This window comes from Amblyomma mixtum, chromosome 3 (genome assembly GCF_055824585.1).
Source record: "Amblyomma mixtum isolate Tamu chromosome 3, ASM5582458v1, whole genome shotgun sequence".
In the NCBI taxonomy this organism is placed as follows: domain Eukaryota; kingdom Metazoa; phylum Arthropoda; class Arachnida; order Ixodida; family Ixodidae; genus Amblyomma; species Amblyomma mixtum.
In genome coordinates, this window is record NC_143014.1 from 425,288,322 (window position 1) to 425,311,750 (window position 23,429).

General features: G+C 50.4%; 1 protein-coding gene and 1 non-coding gene across 2 annotated transcripts; one reads left to right on the forward strand and one right to left on the reverse strand.

Annotated features, from left to right (window-relative positions):
* The first annotated feature begins 4,594 nt into the window (after window positions 1–4,594).
* On the forward strand, window positions 4,595–5,797 carry LOC149357944 (polyadenylate-binding protein-interacting protein 1-like). Its single transcript, XM_089577996.1, has one exon. The coding sequence runs from the start codon at window positions 4,595–4,597 to the stop codon at window positions 5,786–5,788; it is 1,194 nt and encodes a 397-aa protein (XP_089434122.1). The 3' UTR covers window positions 5,789–5,797.
* Window positions 5,798–14,559: 8,762 nt separating this feature from the next.
* On the reverse strand, window positions 14,560–14,633 carry TRNAN-GUU (transfer RNA asparagine (anticodon GUU)). The gene has a single exon. It is a non-coding gene; the product is annotated as a tRNA-Asn (tRNA).
* Between the last annotated feature and the right edge of the window lie 8,796 nt (window positions 14,634–23,429).

The window sequence follows — 23,429 nt, forward strand, 5'->3', positions numbered from 1 at the left end:
CCAAGTGCGGTCTTGGTGGATAGAGGAGCCTTACTGGTGGAGGAAGTGCAGCGTCGCCAACTTTCCCTCTAGTCAATATTTAGAGACTCTATGTCTGGGTGGCACCATTTCCACCACAATTTCATAGAGGAAGGAAAGAATTCAGGAGAGGCCGTTACGCATGTTATGCCGCATTTTTTCAGCCGGAAGTATTAGGGTGTTATGATGCCTTCGGTGCAGTGACTCGTACATAAAAATCGACGAAAGCCACAACTGAACGCACGAATAAAGACGTTTAAAGCAGTTGTTGGCGAATAAAATCGCCTCGTCAGGGACTGAAGGAAGCCCCCGGCAGGTTTTCAGCGTGGTTCACACCACCCCTCGTCTCCCCTTTGCGCTGTCGCTGTCCCCCACCGTTTTCCTTGAGCATAGCGGCGGACATGGAGCCCCCTGCTACACTGCAAATGCCACGAATCACGTAACTGAACGGGCATTACGGAAGCTGTGCGAGAACCCTCCTATGCTACCTATAGTGCCTACAACACAAAAACTACCAGAACCGTGACCTACGCTATATGCAGTTGAGTATAGAGACAAGAATATAGGGACATCGAAGTTAGGATATCAACTTCGGCCTGTGGTTGGACTGCATTCTACTTTAAATATTATCACATTTCGAAAAATGTTCACGCGACTAATTTTCCACTGTTTTCACCGCCACCACAAAACTAAATAGAATACGTTTGTGTGCACTTTCCTTGGTTTCGATAAGCGCTCACTCCTCTCTTATATGCTTCCTAATGAACCGATCAGCTCCTTAACTTGTCTTGGCAGCAGTGATTTTAGAAAGGACCAGGTAGGGGGGAAAATAAAGTGTACGCCCCCGGAAGGGCTCGAACCTTTCATTCCAGCTATTCATTCATTCCAGCTACCACTACTGATAGTTTGTCCGATCACTGAGAGTAAAAAAAAACTAAAGCGGTCCTTCTGGGGCCGTATTACGCAACGATCAAATCACAAACTTGTCAAGAACGAATCAATTATCCCCACTCCTATTGGTCGGCCATGGCCGGCGGCCATATTGCTTTTTTTTTGCCACGGGCGGCTGCAGATTGCGTCATAGATGTGACAAAAGTGATGACGTTGCTACCTAATTATGCAAGCGCGAATGACTTTTATTTTTGTGATCGCCTCGGGGCGGCCGATTTGACTTTTTCGTTTGTGACAAAATGACGGTGGTGTACTTGGCGATACAACTGAGGCGGCTGCGCCGGCGCGAGGAACAGCGAAGGGCTGCGCGTGTAGACGCCTTTGACTTGCCGGACGAGCTGTTTTGACACCATTTTCGAGTGGAGAAGACTGTGCAGTGGCTGTGTGCCGAACTCGGCGATGAACTGGAAGATGTGCGGAGATGCCCGGCGGCAAGTGAAGTGTGCACTGGGGTTCTTTGCTACCGGCTGCTTTCAAGCTGCCGTTGGTAGCGAGGCCCACGTCGGCACCGCACAGACGACGGTGAGCAAACGTGTGCGGCGGGTGTCGGTCACCTCTGTCTGTCACCTCGGTCACCCGCGGTCACATCTGTGCCACAGCTACATATAAAAAAAAATGGCAGAGGCTTAGCTTGGTTAAGCCCGGAAGGTTGCGAAAGCAAATTACGAGCAAGTTTAGCGACTACAGTAGTGAAAGGCGAAAGCCTGAGTGCTGCACGGAACGCCGGAATCAGCTTAAAGTGCTATTGAGGTGTCCACTAAACCACAGAGTTGGTAAGGCGCCTTTACTTTCCTCCAAATCAACGCGGTCTACAACGCTGTCTTTGTCAGAGCGCATCAATGAACGCCGGAGTGCTATTGAGGTGTCCAGTAAACCACAGAGTTGGTAAGGCGCCTTTCTTTCCTCCAAATCAACGCAGTCTACAACGCTGTCTATGTCAGAGCGCATCACTGAAGGCCGGAATTCGCTTAAAGTGTTAATTAGGTGTCCACTAAACCACAGAGTTGGTAAGGCGCCTTTCCTTTCCTCCAAATCAACGCAGTCTACAACGCTGTCTATGTCAGAGCGCATCAATGAACGCCGGAATTAGCTTAAAGTGCTATTGAGGTGTCCAGTAAACCACATAGTTGGTAAGGCGCCTTTCCTTTCCTCCAAATCAACGCAGTCTACAACGCTGTCTATGTCAGAGCGCATCACTGAAGGCCGGAATTAGCTTAAAGTGCTATTGAGGTGTCCAGTAAACCACAGAGTTGGTAAGGCGCCTTTCCTTTCCTCCAAATCAACGCAGTCTACAACGCTGTCTATGTCAGAGCGCATCAGTGAAGGCCGGAATTAGCTTAAAGTGCTATTGAGGTGTCCAGTAAACCACAGAGTTGGTAAGGCGCCTTTCCTTTCCTCCAAATCAACGCAGTCTACAACGCTGTCTATGTCAGAGCGCATCAATTAACGCCACAACAGAGGTCAAGCTAATGGTCAAACGTGGATCCGCCGGAACGACGCTGAAGGCTCAAATTCGAGCGCAGTATTGCTTTCGCAGTAAAAAGAAATGTAATGTCAAGCACCAGAGCATGTTCACCAAATGCACAACCGATGTTTTTTACTCGCTTCCACTGTCCTGTCGCAAGGCCTACATAGGTCAAACAGGTCAATGCGTCAACGACCGTATGAGGCAGCACCGCACTTCGCTACACCCAGGCAACACAGCAAATCTGCCAAGACATTGCAACCACTGCAAAGACTGCACCCCTCTGTTCCAAAATGTCAGAATCATCGGCCGCGGCAAAACGCAGACAGAACGAGAAAAACGAGAAATCTTGGAAGCCTTCAAAATGAAGCAGTTAGGAACTGAATGCGTCAGCGACAGCTCTGTCAGGTTCACGGCAAAAGAGTACAGTTTCATGAATGGGACATAGGTTGCCACATGCTATCTTTCAACGCTTGATCAATTTTGTTCTTGTTGTTTTGATAGCGTTTGTGGTTGCTCTCGCGCATGTGCACCCTGTTCTGTGGTTGGCAATAAATGAAGAATATTTCAGTTGTTTTTCCAGCGTTGTCCTGTGTACTTCTCCTGCTTGTGAACGCGTCCTTTCCGCTGGTTTCCCACTTACAATGCACCAACTGGCCCAACAAGCTACGCTTCTTGAATACTTGGCTGATTGTTTGTCAGTTTTAGTCTCCCTTGAAACTTCACAAAAGAATTTTTGAGCCGTTTCCTGCAATTTTTTGTCTCATCTACTTTAAAAGAGGTCCGTTTCGTTTGTTTTCCTGGCCATGCAGGTATTCATTAAAACGAGGTGGCTGATTACTTAGCATGGTCAGCTCTTGGCGGGTCAGTGACACATCCCGTCCCGAATTTCAGTCTGCTGGTGATTTCCTGGTTTCAGTGCTTCCAACGCATATCAGCGAGGTTGCGTGGTCTCTTACTAAATACCACTGATTATCAGCACTTAGCATATAATTGGAACGTCCGTTCGTGTAAAACCAGGCTGTGTAAGGTATCAATGACGGGGTTGCGATGCAGTATTCCCAGTTGAAATTTGTGGCTGTGCAGTTGTGTGTGGTCACCAACAAACCTATGTGGCTGATGAGGGGACGTTGAATCTGCAGACCATTTCCTGCTATATTGTCAAAAGTTCGCACTTCAGAGAAAGATTTACCTGGAGGTCCCTCTCTCTGGGTTCGGGCTACTGTTATCGCTGCCAGTGTTATTATCGTTCGTTGCGAGCTCAAAAGGATTTGCTTGGGTGCAATTTGTGGGGTTCTCCATGATTACATAATTGCAACAGGTCGATTTGCTAACTCTTTCAAAATTCTTGAAGCTTTTCTTTTTTTTCTTCAAAATATTATTTAACTTTAAATAAACTTCTGTCGTTTTTCATCGATACATTTTTCAAAATTCACGCTTGGCTCTGATATTTTTGTCGTAATCGCCTACGCAAATTTCCTTGTTTATTACACTACACCGTGGCCAATCTCCCCATGTGGGTATGTGCCATGTCTTGAAAGGAAGAAGAAGAAGAGGATGTGCCATGGCTTAAGAGGAAGAAGAAGAAGAAGAAAACTGCCTTTCGAGGTTAGGACGCCCTTTGTCTATACCAGTTCTGCTCTAGTTTGGTGCGAGCGCCACGGGATTCTCGTTAAGCACTATTTGCGGCTATCTTCATGATTACATTATTGCAAGTGGTTGCTTACCGTGTTAACTCCATATAAAATTCCACCGCATGTCCCAAAAGCGTATTTTATTTTATTCCTCGCATATCTAATTTGTTTAATTTATTTAAAAATTTCACCAATTAATATATTTTCTAACTTCAGTCATTCTACCATTCTACTTAGTTTTTTTTTCCGCACATATACTACGTTGGCATTCACCACCGTACCTTGGCCAATCCCCCCGCGTGGGTATGTACCAGTACTGTGGAGAAGAAGAAGAAGAAGAAGAAGAAGAATGTGATTGTTTGCTTGTTCTTCCCTTTGCAGGGCTTTTGTCGTTGGTCTTGGGGCGGCTGTCGACGTCTTCTCCTGGTCAGGAGAACTCCCTGTGGTAGGCCAGCCTTCCTCTGGGCGTCTTTTTCCGAGGTGACATCGCAAGGCCCCCCCGCCAAGCTCCGAAGCGCGGGTGAACATGGATTCAAGGAGGAATTCCGGTACCCCGAAGACAGCAAGCGGCGTCGTTCCCGGGCCAGCGGTCACACTGCTACGACAATCGCCCAAAGCCGGGCCAGCGTCGGCAGACTGCTCTGACGATAAAAACATGCCATCATTCGTGCTGAAAAGCACGCTTTCACCAGAGGCCCCGGTGTTCGTACCAAGGCACTTCAGAGGCCCTCTGCCACAGGAAGTTGCAGAGCCCTGCCCACCCTATCCACCTTCACCACAGTCACAGGACGCGAACCAGTATGCAATGCTGAAGCTCATGAGCTTCATTGACGACGTCACGCTGTGTCCTGCTGAGTTCGACTCCAAAATAGAAGACGTCACAAGCATATTGAGTGGCATTACCGACGCTGGCGGTCTCTGTCAGGTGGTCGACACCATCTTCCAACAGGGACTGAAAGAGGCCAACTTCAGGTATAGCGGGGCACGCCTGTGCAACCATCTTGGAAGCAACCTTCACATTCGAGGCGTGGAGGAGGACTTTACAAACATGCTTCTAGACCGGTGTCACAAAGAGTGCGTGAAGCGAAACGACTTGGGGTCCGGTGATTTTGACGACGCCTACCTGCGCGGGTTGCTGCTGTTCATTGCTGAACTGTTCTCTCAGATTTTTTTTCTGCGGGAGGACCACTCCTACAAGGTGAAGCACCTGGCCGCCTGCATTCCCAACATGATGCACGCGCTTCTGCAGTCGCTCACCAAGGAGAACATCAAATGCACCATCCAGGTGCTGAAACTTACTGGCGCCTGCCTGGAGAACTATGCGAAGGTGGGCTCACCCGAAACCGACTGTTGTGCCCTCGACAGTGTGTTTGAGAAGCTCTGCGAGATCTCTCAGAAGAAGGACATTGACCCGACCGCGGCTCTGATGGTCAAGAATGTCCTCGAACTTCGTGAGAGGAACTGGGGCCGTTCTTCGTCGTCTTCGAGCTCCGCATCGGCTGGCCAGGCGGATGACAGCCTTCCCATTACTTGTGGTCCCGACGGCGTGCCGGTCTCCAGTGAAGAGGAGAGGTTTATCGAAGAGCTCCTCCTCACAGAACGGATGGGGAACATCGAAATGTCTGATGGAAGCGGTTACGCCAACAACTGCTGCAATGACGACATGGACGATGAGATTGCGGCAGCCTACGAAGAATTCCTCAAGGAGTCGGGACAATGAAGCTCTCTCCATCTCGGCAAGGGAGGGGACCAGAGTGGGTTGGCCGAAAGGTGCGAAGATGGGGAAGTGCAGGACAGTACCCAGTGTTTTCTTAAGTGTATTTTTTTCCTCCCTATGTTTGTGTGAATTGGGGTTGGGGGGAAAGTGTGGTGCCACTTTGTGCTTTTCCTTTTTTTCAAACAAGCTTCCTGCATCTCTTTCACTTTGTCCACGTGACTCTTTGCCCACAGTGACGAGATTTGAAGGCGCAGGCTCCTTTCCCAAGTAGTGCAACCCTGGGAAGCCGAGCACCAGGCCGGGGCATAGCTTGTACCCATTTTGAGAAAACCGGTAGGTACCCGGCCGGCGGCGGGAGTCGAACCCACCACCTCCCGAAGCCGAGGCGGGTGCTTTGCCACGAGACCACGGCTGCGGTTCGTCCCTTCGGGTAGGGTCGTCACCAGATTGAACAACCCGGATGCTGCCCAGACTGCGTTGCAGGCCATCTCACCTCTCTTCAAAATGATTTCTGACGTCCGGCAGTTCGGCTGAGGAGGCTTTGTGTGCAGATCGTCTGACCAAGCCTGTATTATGGATTTGCTGAGGTGTTCCTCCTTTGGAAATCACTCGGTGAGCGCTCCTATTTCGCCGCACTTGGCACGCTCTGAGGGTCTAGTGAGGGGTGTCGATTCCCGACTTAGTCCTTCGGAGGCGTGCTTGAAAAAAGTTGCTAAGGTTTGGCTTTGGTTAAACCTGGTAGGTTGCGTAAGCATCCATAGCGTTCCATTCGGGATCATCACCGGTTGTAGACGATTCGGTTTCGATAGAGGCGCGGTGCGCCCGTCTAGCAGCGTCTTGAGCGCGCCGCTTAGCAAGGCGCTGTTCGCGTTCTTCATCTGTCTCCGAAGCCCGTTGTCGTTTCCTGGCTTCGGCAAGCCGACGTAGCCTCCCTTTCTGTTTTCAGGCGGCATAACGATGGAGCCGGCAAGCGAGCGAACGCATCTTATACCCCCCTCCCCTCGTTCTCCAGCCTCCTCTCCACACTCCGCAGCTGGCGAGAGCGTGGCGAGGGCAGCGCCTCGCGCCGCCCTTCAAGGTCAAACGTGCCTCGCGGCCGCCCCGACACGAAGGGCTGAAACCGGTCGTAATGTTGCTTTCGCAGTAAAAACACGTTTATGCTGGCAAATAACTTTATTTTCCCCCGTAAATCACACTTAGTGGTCGTCTTCTGTTTCCAAAGGGAAAAGAAAGACAACCACACATCACACACTGCAACACTTCACCCTTCGACACTTTTGTCATCGATCGTAAGCGCCGAACCAGACTTCAACAAGTTGACTTCGTCGATTTCGTAGCAAGCGCTCCTTACAAGTTTGCTTGGCAGACACGAAGTCATCACTGCCTTTGGTCAGATTTTTCTGCGCACTTAGGTCAATATGCACAGTGCCTTCATTTTAGACGCCGCGTAAAGGTCGGTAACTTATGTATAGGCGTTGAATCAGCTCTTTTCGCGCAGAGCAGCGCACCACCGCGGCAGCAAAAGTTTCCGATCAGCTAAGTTTAATTGCAAGAATTCGGACGCTCCTTGTTTTAAAGCGAAAGCTTTACTACTTGCACTTTCAGCCTTTGCCGTGGCGCGGCGGTGCCACCAGTGACCTTTAGTTGACCTCTGTGTGACGTCATGTGTGACATCACGCCGAAGAGAAGGGCGACCGACTCGCGCCGTCGCAAGTATAGTCGCAAGCCGCGGCGGTGCCACCACCGGCGCCTAACTCCTGCGCTCTCCGCTAGGAGCGTTGTGACGTCACGCCGAAGAGAACGGCGACCGACTCGCGCCGTCGCAAGCCGCGGCGGCGCCACCACCGGCGCCTAACTCCTGCGCTCTCCGCTAGGAGCGCAACAGGTGTTGTGACGTCACGCCGAATAGAAGGGCGACCGACTCGCGCCGTAAGCCGCGGCGGTGCCACCACCGGCGCCTAACTCCTGCGCTCTCCGCTAGGAGCGCGATTGTGGCGTTACGCTGAAGAGATTAGGCTCTCACGTCGCTAGAAAGCAGTAGCTGTGCCAACCACCAGCGGCTTAACATTGCTTCGCGATCTCGCGCCGTCCGTGTGCGACGGCGGTGCACATGAACGGCGGCTTGACTGGACTGGATTGGATTGAATTAGAATAGATTAGATTACATTAGATTACATTGGATTGGATTCGATTGTATAACGGATGCATCGCCACAAGTCTAACCACAAGCACCACCACCAGTTACACTACCAGCTGAACCATGGCGTAGGTACGGATATTGCTTTCGCATTTACCGGGCTTAACCAAGCTAAGCCACAGCGAATTTTTTCTTAATATTTTTCAACTTTTAGCACAACTTTTTGGTAAAATAAAACATTGCTTATTTTATTGCTGCATTTTTCTTAAATCTTTCTTCAAAAAATTAGCCGACGGCCCCTCGCCGTGCAAATAAATGACCTCGGGGCACCGCCCTGTTGTAATTAGCTGATTCGTCGTTGCGTCGAGCGACGACGTCTCATCGTTTCATCATTTTGTCGTCACTGCCAATGACTTTTGATCGGGTTTGTGCTCGTTCCGTAATACGGCCCCTGGTAACATAACCTCTTCAATGTTCTAATTACATCCACTCACCATAATTTCTAATTTACATGTGTAGAGAAATCATTTTTTATTTTTTTAATGAGTCGTGTGACATTACGTGTCGCCTACGCGGAATGAACAGTTTATAATTGCATTTATTTTTACATTTAATTTCAGTTTATTTTTCAGCGGCCGAACGGTGGTTGCGCGTCACAAGTGTGCATGAGATCACGTTATGCATGCAGAGACTGCAATATATCCGTTGCTTTATCGTTTTAATTCGGTCGAATTCTTACGCTCAGCCGGGTTCAGAAGCCCAAATGAGAGCGAGTCACAACCGAACAGGCAAGGGTAGGGAAATGAGCGGCTCGTTATGACTTGGAAGCCAGCTTCTACGTTCTCATCGGTCATCTTTTAGTCATAAAATGATCGCACTCAGAATTCCCTTTTGATGAACATCATGTATGGAAAAAAAAAGCATTGAAACATTCCCCTTTCTTCCTTTTTTTTCGGTTGCTGCTCACTTGCTTGCTTGATCCTATACCGCGTGTTTCAGGGAAGTCCACCATTAACTTTTTAAAACGGGTTTTTTGAAGTACAAAGACGACTGCGGCATGTAATACTAGCGTTGGCGAACATCAGTGAACAAGTGCACCATCTTAACTATGGTAAGCTGGTCAACTAATTTCTAATTGTTAAATTTTTAACTTTTACAGCTGGTCGTTAGTAATGAAATATAAGTTCTTAGAATTTCCAAAATGTGATTACCCTAGGCGCTGTGGCTCAACAAATTTTGTCCATGTCGCGGCAAGAACTCGCGTGCTTCCGCGCGTCTTTGGCGTGACCTCTCTCCTGTGTGCGTTGAAACCAGCAGCGGTTGGAACTTTAGAAGCGGCAAGCGCCGCAGAGCCGGCGGGTCAAAGATGATCGCATGGCACGTGCGCCAGGTAGAGGCGTGTATTGGTGGGCGTTGCACTGCCGAAATTCGTTTAGCCACAACTGATAAGAATCGCTTTTTTGAATTTCTAAAAAACTGATGTCGCTGTTACGAACGGCCAGCTACAAGTCTCTCGTTTTAACCGGGCGCCTAATTGCACATCCCAGAAGCCGAAGAATGTACCCATTGTACAACTAGCGGGTACCCGGCGGCACCCTTGTCACATGGGCAATCTCAAAGCCCACTGAGTGAATTTTCGATGGCCATCCAGATGCACTGCTGCCACACGGCGGGTTTCAATGATCATCTGTGTAGTGAGCATGCGATCGGACAGATGGCGCTAGAGGTAGCAACATACTAGGGAGCATATACAGAAACTCTACAACATACTAAAGTCACTTTACAACATACTAGAGTTACTGTATAAGCACCTAGGGTGGGGACTCTCCTTACTCGTCCCCTGTGGTTCGCTTCCCCGCGAAGCACCCTTTTTAGCCTTAGATACTTTAACTAACAAGGGAGGGCGCCGGCATCGCAGCGCCACGAGCGACATGAATGGTGTGACCGCTGCGCGTGCGCGCGGGTGAGACGGCCCTCTCCGGTTCGGGATTTTGCTGCGTTCGAACGTGTCGCGCGGTGCTCCGCTCTTCGCTGGCGGGCGACCTTCTGATGGCAACATGCTCCCGCCAGCTCGTCCCATTCGGCCTCAGAGCATCCCCCTTGCACTGGCGTGGGTGAACATCCGCTTATAACCTTGCTGATGAATCAGACGTCCTCGATTCCTCCGCGTATTTTGTTGCTATCAGGCGTTATTGTTTTGTAGGAATAAATGCCTGTTTGTGTCAGCAAGTGTGTCGTTCCTTTGTTCCTTCAGAGCAGGGCCCGCTGTGGTCGGCGTGCGCTCGGTAGCGTACGCGATCATGGGGTGGGGTCGAGCGGTGTGAACTGTGTCTGCCGAGATTAAACGGCGGTAAACGTATATATATCTCCCCAATTAAAACACCACACGATCCATAGTGGTGAACTAAGGCTTCCCCCCCGCGCCGGGCGCCGGTCATTACGGTCCTCATGGGTCATGTTCGCAGGAAGGGGGCGCACATGGAGGCCGCATCTCCACTGGGATGGAATACGTATGCGCTCTCCCATTAGAGTGGTGGAGCCTCATTTTCATCTCTAACCCCTAAATCTGAGCATGGCGGGACACCCTCCCCCCCCTTTTTCAAATCGGCATCCCCCATTACAGCATCCCCCATTTAGGATGCCTCCAGCCGGCTCACCCGCTGGTAGTGACTGCGCGCCTAGCCGACGGTCGAGAGAAAGAGAGAGAGAAGACTTTTTCACACCGACATGGACCTTGGGGCAGGGGCTCAGCCATGGGGAGGGTCTCCCCTTGCCGGCTGTCCTGCGCCACGACCGCAGAGAGGGCCTTGGAGTAAGCCTCCTCCGCCAGGCGTGGGACGATCTTTTGTGCATCCGAATTTGGGCTGCGGATGTAGGACTCCCAGGCAACTTGATCAAGAGAATCAGTCTGTTTAGCTCCGGGCGATTCAGGGCATTGCCAGATTAGATGATTTTGACTCAGAGGTACGTTGCAGAGATTGCAAGCCTCTGGGTCGCCTGTAAGCTCATTATGCAGAGTAACATAAGAGAATAAGCGATTGGCCTGAATTTTTCGCCAGGCCCTACATTCCGAGGGTGTTAGGTACGTATCTGGTGGTGATACTTCTGCCTAGTCTGCGAGTCTCGGAGAGCTCCTTGTAGGTGATGAGGGGGTCTTTGTCTCCAGGTAGATTGGTCTCTATGGCCGCTCGGGCTCGAGAGAGGCGATGGGCAGCCTCATTGCCTGGTAGATCTTCATGAGCTGGATCCCAGATGACTTAAACCTCCCGTTCTAGCGAGTGCTTCCAACTTGCCGCCTGCTTGGAAATTAGGCCTTTGCCGAAGTTCCTAACAGCCGTCTTATAGTCTGAGAGAATAGTTTTGTCTCTATAGTGGCTGCACATGCTAGCGTTATCGCAACCTCTTCAGCTCTTAAAGCGTTACGCGTATTAACGGATCCATGACTTCCTGGGAGCGGTTCCCATCTACCACTGCTATGACCGCGGCCCTTTCTAGCCCGCAGGCAGCATCGCAATAGGTTGATTGCTCAGGAGGGTCTTCCAACGTTTTTACATAGGGGCAGCTTGAAAACAGCGCCGGCGCGCCACGTAGTGGTGTGACCCACGCGATCGCTGCTTATGCGGTGGCGCTGCGATCGCTTTAGGAAGGGCGCGTCGTCTGCTACTCCCAGCATGAGGAACGTCAGCAGGCGGAGGCTCACGTGCGTACAAAAACGTATTTAAGGACTACTAATGCAGTTTTCGTCTTAACTCTTTTGTATTAATGAAACAAGATGAATTAGCACCATTTATAACCATAACTGTAGCCGAGCACGTTGAGGGCGCATTGGCGAATGGCTGTTCGTCTTGTAGACTTCCCAGCTGGGAAAACTCTCAGGGAGCCGACATAGTGAGGTAATGCTGTCTTACGTTACTGTAGCGCACAGCGACACTGTAAAACGGAGGCTTTAATATCGGCGTTCCCAGCCGGCAAAAGAAGAAAATAAAGTCGAGCGGTGCGTGCTCGCTGCGCAAGCACGGCACGCGCTGTTCGGTTCGAGAAGCCTGCCATGCTGGACCTCTTGTTCTGGTGCTCCGCTGCGACCCCGTAATTCTCTCCAACGTTTAAGCTACTTGTTGGCGAATAAAATCGCCTCGGCAGGGACTGAAGGAAGTCCCCGGCAGGTTTTCAGCGTCGTTGACACCACCCCTCGTCTCCCCTTTGCGCTGTCGCTGTCCCCCACCGTTTTCCTTGAGCATAGCGGCGGACCTGGAGCCCCCTGCTACACTGCAAATGGCACGAATCACGTAACTGAACGGGCATTACGGGAGCTGTGCGAGAACGCTCTTAGTAGTGCCTTCAACACAAAAACGACCAGAGCCGTGACCTTCGCAATACGCAGTTGAGACAAGAATAGGGAGATCAAAGTTCGGATATCAACGGTGGCCTGTGGTTGTACTTTATTCTGCTTTAAATATTACTGCCTTTGTAAAAATGTTCACGCGACTGATTTTCCATTGTTTTCACCGCCACCACGAGAAGAGAATAAAAATTTGTGTGCAATTTCCTTGGTTTCGATAAGCACTTTTCCTCACTTTCGATAAGCGTTCACTCCTTTCGTTTATGCTTCCTAATGAACCGATCAGCTCCTTAAAGGGATACTGAGGCGGTTTTCGAATCAGCTAATTTTTTAGGGTTTTGAAGTAGTGTCATTGCTGATCACGTCTGTGAAATTATTTTTTCGATTTTGGCCAAAACAGTGGCGCAATCACCAATTAAAAACGCGATGTTTAAATCTCCCGCGCCCCGCGCGACCGCAGGAGAGGAGAACAGCGGAGAGAGAAACCTCGTCCATGTCGGCCAACGTGACGTCACGTTAAGGAGCCGGGGATACTTCGGCGCACCCGAGAGAGCTTTCAGCGCGCGTTGTTTCTCGTGCTGCATGCGTTGTTCCTCGTACTGCGTGCGTTGTGACCGTACAAAGCGTGTCAGCCGACCTTGAGAATCAGATTCAACACGAGGTACTACTCTGCGTTCGTGTCCACGAACAACTACGCCCGCGACTGTATCGTCTTTCACTGTTTTCCGCAAGATCATACGCTCGCAGCACAAGCGCTCGCTGCTGTGACGAAGAATTCAAGCCGACTAAAGCAAGCGTACTCTGCTCGAAGCACTTTCGTGAGACCGGCTACATGCAGAGCTTGTCCCTAATGGGATCTCTGGAGATTTCTGTCGCGGCTGAACCATGATGCAGTTCCTTTCATTTCCTCGCGCATGAGAGGCGTGTCACCATTTCGAAGAAGCGCCTCTTCTAAAAGTAGAAACATGCTCACTAAGCCCCTGCAGAAACCTAATAGAGGCTCAAGCATGTGTTGCTCTTCTCAGCTTAGGTGCGGCCAGACCACCTGAGGCGTGCTCAGCAAGGCTCGGTTAGTGATTTTATACTCGGTTCGACGTGTCCAAGCAAGCAAGCAAAGCAAAACACTATAAAGCAAAGCAAGCAAGCATCGAAGCTCTTCATATGCGGCATCTCGTTTAAACGTGGCTAAGCGATAAAAACGAAAGCGTTCGACGCTCTGATTTCGGATGCAAATTTAACAGAGAAATGAATGCCAACCAAGTTTTTGCAAAAAAACACCATGTCTCGCAACCTTAGTCGGTTTCTTCATCAAGTTGTGGCAGCGAACGAGTTGCAGCTAGCTTGGCTTTTAAACACACATATGGCCACTACTTCACTGAACCTAAACATGCAAATCTAGGAAGGGCGAACGTTTCCGAGGCAGTGATTAATATTTTCTGGCATCTGCTGAACGCGCCCCGAGTAAAGCCTTGTGCGCGTATTTACCTTGGTTTCCAGCGCACAATGATTCCTTCAATATCCTGTGGTCACATGCCTCGCAGTGCTTGGCCACTGCGCTTCGCTAATTTTGACATCAGCTTTGTGCTGCTTCATTGTTTCCTTGAAATACTTTCTTGCCTCAACCTACGCCGGGTAGTGAGCATAGGCCTTTTTGTACACAGCGCTTTGGGCCTTTTCTTTAGGATGACGCTCTTTCGGGCGAGCCAGTAGGCGTCCGGTGGTGGTAATTGACTTGAGTATTGCTCGCACCCCTTCCTTTCCGAGAATACCAGCCGAGGTTGTGCTGGCACCTTTTACGCATGGTCTGCATAGGTGTCTTTCACGCTAGCGTATGCTTGTGCTAGGCGTAGAATTTTTTGCTCGTGTCTATTTTTTGCTTTCAGGTGATACGTGGAATGAACAAACTGTAGTATCCTTTTCTTTGGAGGTCAGTAAAAAAATAGTCGCCATATTCGCTTTTACAACGCCACGGAAAGCTGCGATCTGCACTAAGCGCAGCGCCGGATCCGCATCGGCAGCTTCTCCAGTCCTCAAAGTGACGTCACGACCTCTCTTGACCAATCACGGGCGGCGGCGCGCCGCGCGGCGTGCCCCGCGGCACAGGCCGCATATTTCTGTTAAAAAAGGCAATTCGCTCTTGTTTTTGCCTTATTTGGATGCGATATTCGAGCATACAACATGAAAAACTACAGGACGCCGCTGCCAGCCGGATTTTCAAAAAAAGTGCTTCAGTCTCCCTTTAACTTGTCTTGGCAGCAGTGATTTTAGAAAGGACCAGGTGGGGGAAAAAAAAGAGTGCGCCACCGGGAGGGCTCGAACCTCCAACCTTTCGGTTAACAGCCGAACGCGCTAGCCGATTGCGCCACGGAGGCTTTTTTTTTAGTTCCTAAAACGACATAACATAAAGGTTCATTTAAAATACCACTTCAGAAATTGCGCCACGGAGGCACGTGGGTAGAGGGTTTAATCATAACTTTAAAGCTTTTTTTATTCCAGCTAGCACTACCAATAGTTTGTCTAATTATTGAGAGTAAAAGAAAATTCAAGCGGTCCTTCTGGGGCCGTATTACGCAACGATCAAATCACAAACTTGTCAAGAACGAATCAGTTATCCCCGCTCCTATTGGTCGGCCATGGCCGGCGGCCATATTGCTTTTTTGCGTCACGGGCGGCTGCAGATTACAATTGCGCGGCAGCAAATGTTTCCACCAGCAAATTTAATAGCAAAACTTCGTACGCTTCTTGTTTTTCTTAATATTTTTCGACTTCAAGCACAACTTTTGGCAAAACAAAACATTGCTTATTTTATTGGTGCTGTAGAGAATTATAATGAACGCGCCTGAACTATATGATGAACGCGCCTTTATGTTGGCTGGATGGCAGACGAAGAAGTTGAAGACGAAGTGCCGGCGCGCGGCTCCAGCTCTCTGGCTGTCTAGACTAACTGCGATTCTGCTGCCGGCCGCACAACTGTTTTGTGAACTGTATCGCCGAGTTCACTAGTGCAGGAACCCCCTTTCATTTGGTGGAGGTGCGGGGTAGGGGGGTGGGGCAGGACTGAGTACGGAGTCCTTGGCATGGTGGACGGATGGTGGACGGCGGGAGAATACGGCTGTGAAGGTCCAGGGCGTCAGACGACCGCAACCTCCACCAAATGAAAGGGGAGGGGGGAGGGGGGGGCGGTGGATAGCGAGAGAGGATAGGGGAGAGCTGCAAAAGCTTAACAAGTTTGTGCCATTCGCGCGCGAGAGTCCAGGCGCCGTCCGAAGTATAACCGCGCTCAAGCCTCTATCGTCCATATTTACACAACATGGAAATATATCACGTACAGCCAAGCCCACTTTAAACGAACCTGACGGTCCCACGCGGATTGGGTCCGTTTTATCCGATCGAGGCTAGTAGTAGTAAGCGGACTTCTCATTTCGCAATCAGAAATGCTGAGTCCAACGAAATTGGCGTTTATTTCTTACAAAAGTTCGTTATGCTCATCGGCTTCTTCAAAGGAGACCATATCATGGTGGCTTCCAAGCCCTCAGGAGCGACCATACTTCATGTTCCTCGCCTAAGCCTTAAGCACCAACAGTTAAGCTGATTTAGGAACAGGATATAGCCAATCATGGTTAAAGCGTTCACGGCAACTGGTGATACTCTGACCTACTCGCCATCTTCATCAGATGCTCGGCAGTCGGGCATCGCTCGTACTTTGCGGCTTCGAGCTCATATTGGTTACGGCGGTGTATGACTTTGTGACGCCTGCGTCATGATCCGCACCAACGAAGTCATCTCAGGCGAAGTCATGTCCGGTCATGTGTGCATCAACAACGCGTTGCTGCAAATACACATGCGTCTAATCACGCTAATGTTCAACAATATTTTCGGCCGTTCGTAAAGCATGCTTTACAGAAGCAATTCCTGATGCACTCCGCAGTCAATTCCATCCGCATGGAATTTCACAGCAGAGAACAAATATATATCAAACCGAAACATGGCCATTTGGTGTGTGAACTGCAGTATGAGCCGGATGATGCACACATAATAGGACATCTCGTGCGCGTGAGTGACGCCCATGTCCGCAGGCTGTACCCTGCACTTGGCATTTGGTGGCGGAGAAACGTTGTCGCTACCGGCAGAGAAGGCAATACGTGGTGCGTTGCAATGTTTTCTAAGTTGGAGCTCGCATTTTTTTCGCTACGTCATGCTCGAACTCAACAAGCCACTTGCCGAGCAAATCGGGCGCAATGCTATACCCATCGCATCGTTTGGAGCTTACGCCTGTTTGCACGCTAGTTAGTTGCATGGAAACAAAAAGTCATGCCGTTGTGTTCGGCCTGTAGCGTATGAAAACGCAGCTTCCAAAGCGTCGCAGTACGCAAGACTTACCGTTGAAAAAGGGCAGCCGCCGCGTCTTCACCAGTGCAGGTGTCGCCTTTCACGGCGTATGCATTTCCGAAGGCATTGCAAAACTATGCACTTTTGTCGCCCTTTTGTCGTGCGCCTGCGCACTGGCGACCCGCTATTCCCCTATGCCCCTAGCCGATAGTGTCGCCCTATTCTAAAATTCTCTAATCGCGGTCATTGTCCTGCGCCTGCGCACTGGCGGCCGCTATTCCTCTATGCCCCTAGCCGATAGTGTCGCCCTATTCTAAAATTCTCTAATCGCGGTCATTGTCCTGCGCCTGCGCACTGGCGGCCGCTATTCCTCTATGCCCCTAGCCGATAGTGTCACCCTATTCTAAAAGCACCTAGTGTTTCGATTTTTGTTGCGTTTCTGGGTCACTGCGTTCTTTTCAGTGCATACGGTGTCACTGGCGCTCGGAAACGCCCTTCCATATCTCTCCGCGAGTTTTTCGACTGCGGGACCGAGTTTACGGCGTCTCCTCGTTCGTTCTAACTGAAACGGAGCCCCATAGCCCTAATAATGTTACGACATACTACGGCATGTTAATGACTTCATCAGTTTTGAATTAATTGGCAGATAAGGTGTGACAATTAATTTCTTGTTACGACATACTACGCCATATTGATGACGTCATCAGTTTGACAGCTAGGGTGGGATAACTGCGGACGCACACGCCGGCAAGTCATGAGCCTATCTTACTATGAAGGCTTTCACGCTGCCGCTCTACAAATTTGATGGCGCTTTGATGGCTCGTTACGGCGGGAACACACAGCGCCTCTAGCTAAATACTGTCGCGATGGGTGGGAACACTGTTCGAAAAGCAGAGCGCGCGCACCTATTATTTGCGCCCCCACGTGTACAACGTGGCAGACGAGGAGCATATCGTAACTCGGGTGTCAGAAAAAGACGCTGCGATGGTGTTCAGCGGCAGAAAAATGGTGGTTGACCGTGACGTCATCTCAGCCTTCATCCACATGGATTCAGCACAAAACAGCTACAGAAAGCTGGACAACGGGAGTCTATTTGGGAATAAAGCTGACCTATATCCGACCGCTTCAGAGGTTATGTCAAAGTAAGGATTATCAGAGTGAAGGGACTCCTGGATGCATTTCCACATGACCTTGCATCTCGAAGAGGTCTCGAGGATCATCCGTTTGATTTTTACCGAAGTCGCTTTATTCCCGGTACGAAAAAACAAGGGGGGCCTGCCGAGGACCGGCTCACTTCCGTCAAGTTCACTGCTATCCAAACGGTCTGAAATCTGCTCTTATATCATATTTCGATGGATGCGAAGCTCAAAGGTGCTCGTGTGCTGTGCGATGTCAGTGCACGATAAACGTCCTCAAGTGGTCCTTTTCTCTTTTTTTTTTCACTTCCGGCCTTTCTCCTTTCCCACACGGCGCGTTCCACCGAGATGCGAGACAATTGCTGCGCCATTTCCTTTCCTCAACAAATCAATTTCATAGATTTATAATTAGCAGCCACCAAAATGGAAGGAACGGACACACTGATGTCGTCACCTCACTGCCACCTCAGGTCTTTTAGCAGATGCAGCGGCAACAACCGCCGCTTCCGGTCAGGGAGCCCCAGTCGTGTACGCACATGCATGACTGCATTGCTTGTGTGTCGCCAATTTTATTACCCGTGGATATTTTTGTTACCCTCACAAAACATCTACGCTATATAACCTAATTGTCTACACTTATAGTAACATTATGCCATACTCAGTTTGCGTAATCACAACACTGTTCTGAGGAAAAAAATTATGCACACTCGGCCACTCAAAAACGTTTTTAGTAAAAAGCTGAGTAAAAGTCGCTTTGCAGCGTTTGACGAGAAACCTTACAGCCGTGCAGTACTGCGCGACTTAAAATACGTTTTCGAGTTTTTGTGTTACATAAAAGCGCAGTTCCTGAATTCCGTAACACATATATACTTTCGCCAGTGTGCACAGCGTCGGCTCAGTCGTCCAGTGCAGACAAGTTCAGGAACTTGCACTCAGACATTAGTACTGTTCACAGTCCAGCGTTATGCTGTGTTACAAAGTTCCCGTTTCTTAATCTTTACGTAGAATACGTCCTTGTCACTGATCACGTAAAATACTTGGATCTACAAACTGCGCTAACTGCCAAAGGCGGGGCTGATGCAAAAACGATTAGCCCTTATCAGGGTCAGACTCTACATAAATAAGCACTCCGCTTTCATTTCGCGTTCGCAGCTGAAGGCTCTCCTGAAGTCTGAGGCGTTGACGGCCACGCCGCACATTGCAAGGCCGTTCGGATGTCCGCAGTAGTGACTGCAGTAGCTTATGTAGAAAGTCTGCGCTGGCGAGAACTTTTCGAGCAACTGGAGCCTCATGGGAGAGAGGTTGTCGCCGGAGCTCCTCCTCAGGGCGGCCAGAGAAACCTCGAGGGCGAAGAGATCAGCCACGGTCGACCTCTCGGCCCCAGAGTGCGCCGTGTTGAGGGCGCACGGCGTCTGCTGCTCCCACCAGGATGTGTTGTGTCCTTCGTGGTCGAGGCTTCTTCCGCGCTCGTCCACAGCTCTCACCACCTGCCTGGCCAGCTGGAACCCGAGGCCACTGAAAGTCATGATGCCGGATCCCCCGCTGAGATACGACGGGGGCAGCAAAGCCGCGAGTCCCAGCTGGACAGTGTTGAGCGAGTAGAAGTAGATAGCGGTTTTGGAGTGCCACCGGTACCTGGCGGTCATCAGGTTTCCGTAGAACGGGTTGCGATACGCAGCCTTCAGGGCCTCCTTGGACAGGAGCCACGTCTCGAAGAAGGTTTCATTGCGGCTGCGGGGGAAGGAGGCGTAGAGCAGGTTCAGGTGGTCGACGTGCATGAACGCTTCCGGCGGCCACAGGCTGGCGCGGAGATGCGAGCGAAGCTTTGAGGCAGCCTTACTTTTTGTCCAGTTTGAAAGAAGCGTGGAAGCGGCTACTTTGCCGAGAAGCGTTTCGGATGTGCAGTTCAGTACGTACGACATCTTACTCTGCTCGCTGACGTCAAGCTTTTCATGGAAAAGGCGTGCAGCCTGAACTATGCCAAACGACTCGTGGACAGCAAGAAAGCAAAGTGTGTAGGTCATGTTGTTCCTGGAGGTTCCCGCGTCGAAAATGTCAAAACCAGCGTTCACAATCCAAATATACACGTACGAGAACATCCATCCCAGAACGTTCCACAGTCGAGCGATAGGAAGGTCGTCAATCAGGCGGAGTAATTGCGTTAAAGAATGGTAGTTTACGATCATTATCTTGGTTGCAAGAGACGACTTGGTGGTCGAATTTAAGTACTTGTCAAGAAGCCGCATCCAGTCTGTTGAAGACACTGCCTGGATATAATTCTGAAGCCTGTACAGTTGCACGAACATGTCGTGATCTGTACTAGAGCCGAGCAAAATCTGTCTGACAGCGACTTCGTCCCTGTGCAGTTGTTCAACCTCCGTATCTTTGAGCCGCACAGTGCCTTTGCTCAAGAGGAGCGAAACATGCTTCACAAGGTCCGCGTATACTGGCTCTTCGAGTGTAGACAGTTGCTCCATCCGTAGAAACTGCAGAGGTCCGGGTTCGCTTAAGGTGATAATCCTGCGGCCGCTCATAGAGGCGACTTTCAGGTCGAACCACAGCGCCGCCCTCCAGTTGACTGCCAAGTCGAATAGGATGTCGAGGATGTCCACCGGAAGGAGCGTCGTGCCCATCGCCGGCCAGCGGATTCTTCGCTCGGCCATAAAAGCGATGAAGGCCTTCATCGAATCGACTTCAGAGCTCCTGTCCAGGCAGGCCGACAGTGCCATCAGAGCTTTGGAGGGCGCCGAGGTTGGACCGTCTCCGGACGAATTCGCTTTACTCAGGCTTGAAATTACGTACTTGGCGTAAAGCTGGTCCTCGGTGATCTCCTGCGGTGGTCGGCTGTCACTTCCGCAGACGTAGCCGTAAAAATCTGTGCACGGGTTTACCGACGTGTCGAGCGTGCGGAGCAGCTCCCGGGCGTGCTCGACGCAGTCGTCGGTGGAACACACCGGGTCAGTGCCCTTGTGTGGCAGGAGCAGCCGGTAGGCAGTGTAGCTGACCACAGCTGCGGCGAGGCCTGCCAAGACGAAGTAGCTGACACGCTTCCTGATGGTGCAACGCTTTTGCTCGCGCATGGAGAAAGACAGCCGCCGACAGCCGTTCCTGCGTCCCTGCGTGAGCAGAATGGCGAAAAATGAAGGTGAGCACGCGTAGCTCCGTTTCAAGTTTCCGACATAACGACGTTGAGGGGAAAAACCTATTTTCAAGCATGCATCAAGTCGCGTCAAGGTTTATGGGGTTTAACGTCCCAAGGCGACTCAGGCCATGAGGGATGCCGTAGTGGAGGAAGGGCTCCGGATAATTTCGACCACCTGGGGTTCTTTACGCGGGTCCCTAGCATTTTGGCGTCATCAAAATGTGACCGCCGAGGCCGCGATATATAACCCGCATCTTTCAAATCAGCAGCCGCGCACAATAAAGCACTGAGCCACCGCGGCGGCTCCTGTCGCGTAAAGTACGTTTGGTACGAGGGAATTCGAGAACCTGCCGACAGGCTCTATGAAATACGCGAGGGCGAAAGAATAGGTTGTAAATGGAAAGAGCCGTGAAGGTAAGAAAACGGGTGCGCGCATACATGCATACAAGTGCGCACGCACGCGCGCACGCGCACAAATACACAGGATTGTCAGGGACGCCCGCCAGTCGCACTATAAAATAGGTTTTCTTCAGATATAGAGACGGTTTTCAGCATAACAGACGTTTGTAAAGAGGAGAGGAGTGTACTAAACGCCTAAACGCTGGTATTCCTGTGCCACAGAAACCACATGAACTCAAAAAGCGCACGTTTAAATGTCATCGGCTGGCTTCTCTTGAACACCTTGTATAGACCACAGGTGTTTCAGTGAGGCCCGCCTCTAATTTTTAATAATAGGCCTTTTGAGGTGCGAAGATGGTTTCGATACCATTGCTGGCGTACATCAGAGGCTAGTCGTGTTAACTAATGAGCTGGTTAACTCATTTGTTGTAGTTGACTTTTCACTGCATCACATTTAGGCACCTGGCTGCAATATGCTTTGCAGCCGGCGGTTCGTAATAGCCATATCAGTTTCTAGAATTTCTAAAACGCGATTACCCTCGGCGCTGTGGCTCAAGGAATTTCCGCTATCACACGCCAAAAGACGCGTGCTTTCAAAAAGCGCGCGGTTTTGGAGAGCGTGGCTCAAGTGCGTAACCGTGGCATAGTAGTATGGTTTTGGCGAGCGCAAAACAACGTCACTATGTGGCGCACCTTGCCTCTCTCTCGTGTTGGCTGGAGCAGCGAGCACCGCAGCGTGGGCAGTACAGAGAACGTCACTATATATAACGTGCGCCATGGAGTGACGTATGCGGGGGTCCTTGCTTTGCGCTCGCCAAAGCAGCGCGCTATTCGAAAGCGCGCGTTTTTTTGGCGCATAATGGCGAAATTTCCTCGAGCCACAGTGCCGAGGGTATAACGTCGGCGCTGTGTGTTTTCGACATCTAAAAGCTGACATTGCCTGACGTCCGACAATGTACTATGTCGCTGAAGGCATCTTTATATCTCAAACACCCTGTTTTCAAATATTAGTGGCGGGCTTCACTGAAACATCACGTGTATTGTGGAGCCTGCGCCTGAAGCATATTGGTCGACAGGCTTTGCATATCTTCTTAAATACGGCGTGAATTTTCCTGCAGCGTGTTTTAACCTGTCGGCATGTTATGCACATTTTTAGAGAATTTTCAGCGGAGAAATTCCTCGGAACGATAGCCACGTGATCAGCAACGGGGGGGAGTGACGTCCAGCGCCCACAAGCCAGATATAGCGCGCACGTGGGTGTTGTCTTTCCACTGGGAGCCGGCTGGGCAGCCACTCAGACCGTTAAGGTGATGTCCCTTCGCTTTCGCACAAATGAGCCCTTTTCGGGTCTTTTCTTCAGGACGGCGGTTGCTGTCATGCAATGTTGCAGAAAAGCCTGTTCCACGCGAGATTAGGCACTAGCAGGAGCACCAGAAGGAAGCCCTGCGCGAACAAGTCCCGTTCGACTCCAGAAATGACTTTGTCCACTCTAACTTCGCGCTTGCACAGCCGCACGACGCACTTCACTAAAGAGTTTAGATTTACTGCAGTGTATTTCTATCTTTTAAGGCGAAAGCCTTTAATGCCTCATGCTGTCGTTAGCAATCCGTGTCGGCAGCCGTGTCGACAGATGTGTCCGTGTTTTGACGAGTGTCCACCGAGATATGTGAGACAGTTGCTGCGTAATTTACTTTCCTTAAATACAATTTTCAGTTTCTTCATTACGGCCCCTCTTTCTTCTTTCACTCCGACTTCCTCCCTTCCTGTACGGTGCGGTTAAGGTGTCCACCAAGATGACTGAGAATTACAGCGCCATTTCCTTTCCTCAAAAAGCGTTGCGTTCAAAGGGCAAGGCATTGCGCCGAACGGGTGGTGGCGTTCCGTGGACTCCCTGGCAGCGCTACAACACGCTGTCGCGTTCCACTCCTACAGGCGAAGCTTAAGCGCCATTAATTAACAGTCAATTAGTGTTGAGTGATTAATCAGTAATTAGTCATTAATCAGTAATGTGTCATTATTTCGCCATCAATTATATGTGACGTCATCCAGTGATGACGTCACCAGTGTCACATAGGCAAAGTGATGCGGAAAACGCTTTCGCCTCTACGCACTTTAGACAGTCAAAGTGCCCCCTGAATTGTTTTTTGCATTGGTGAGTGCGC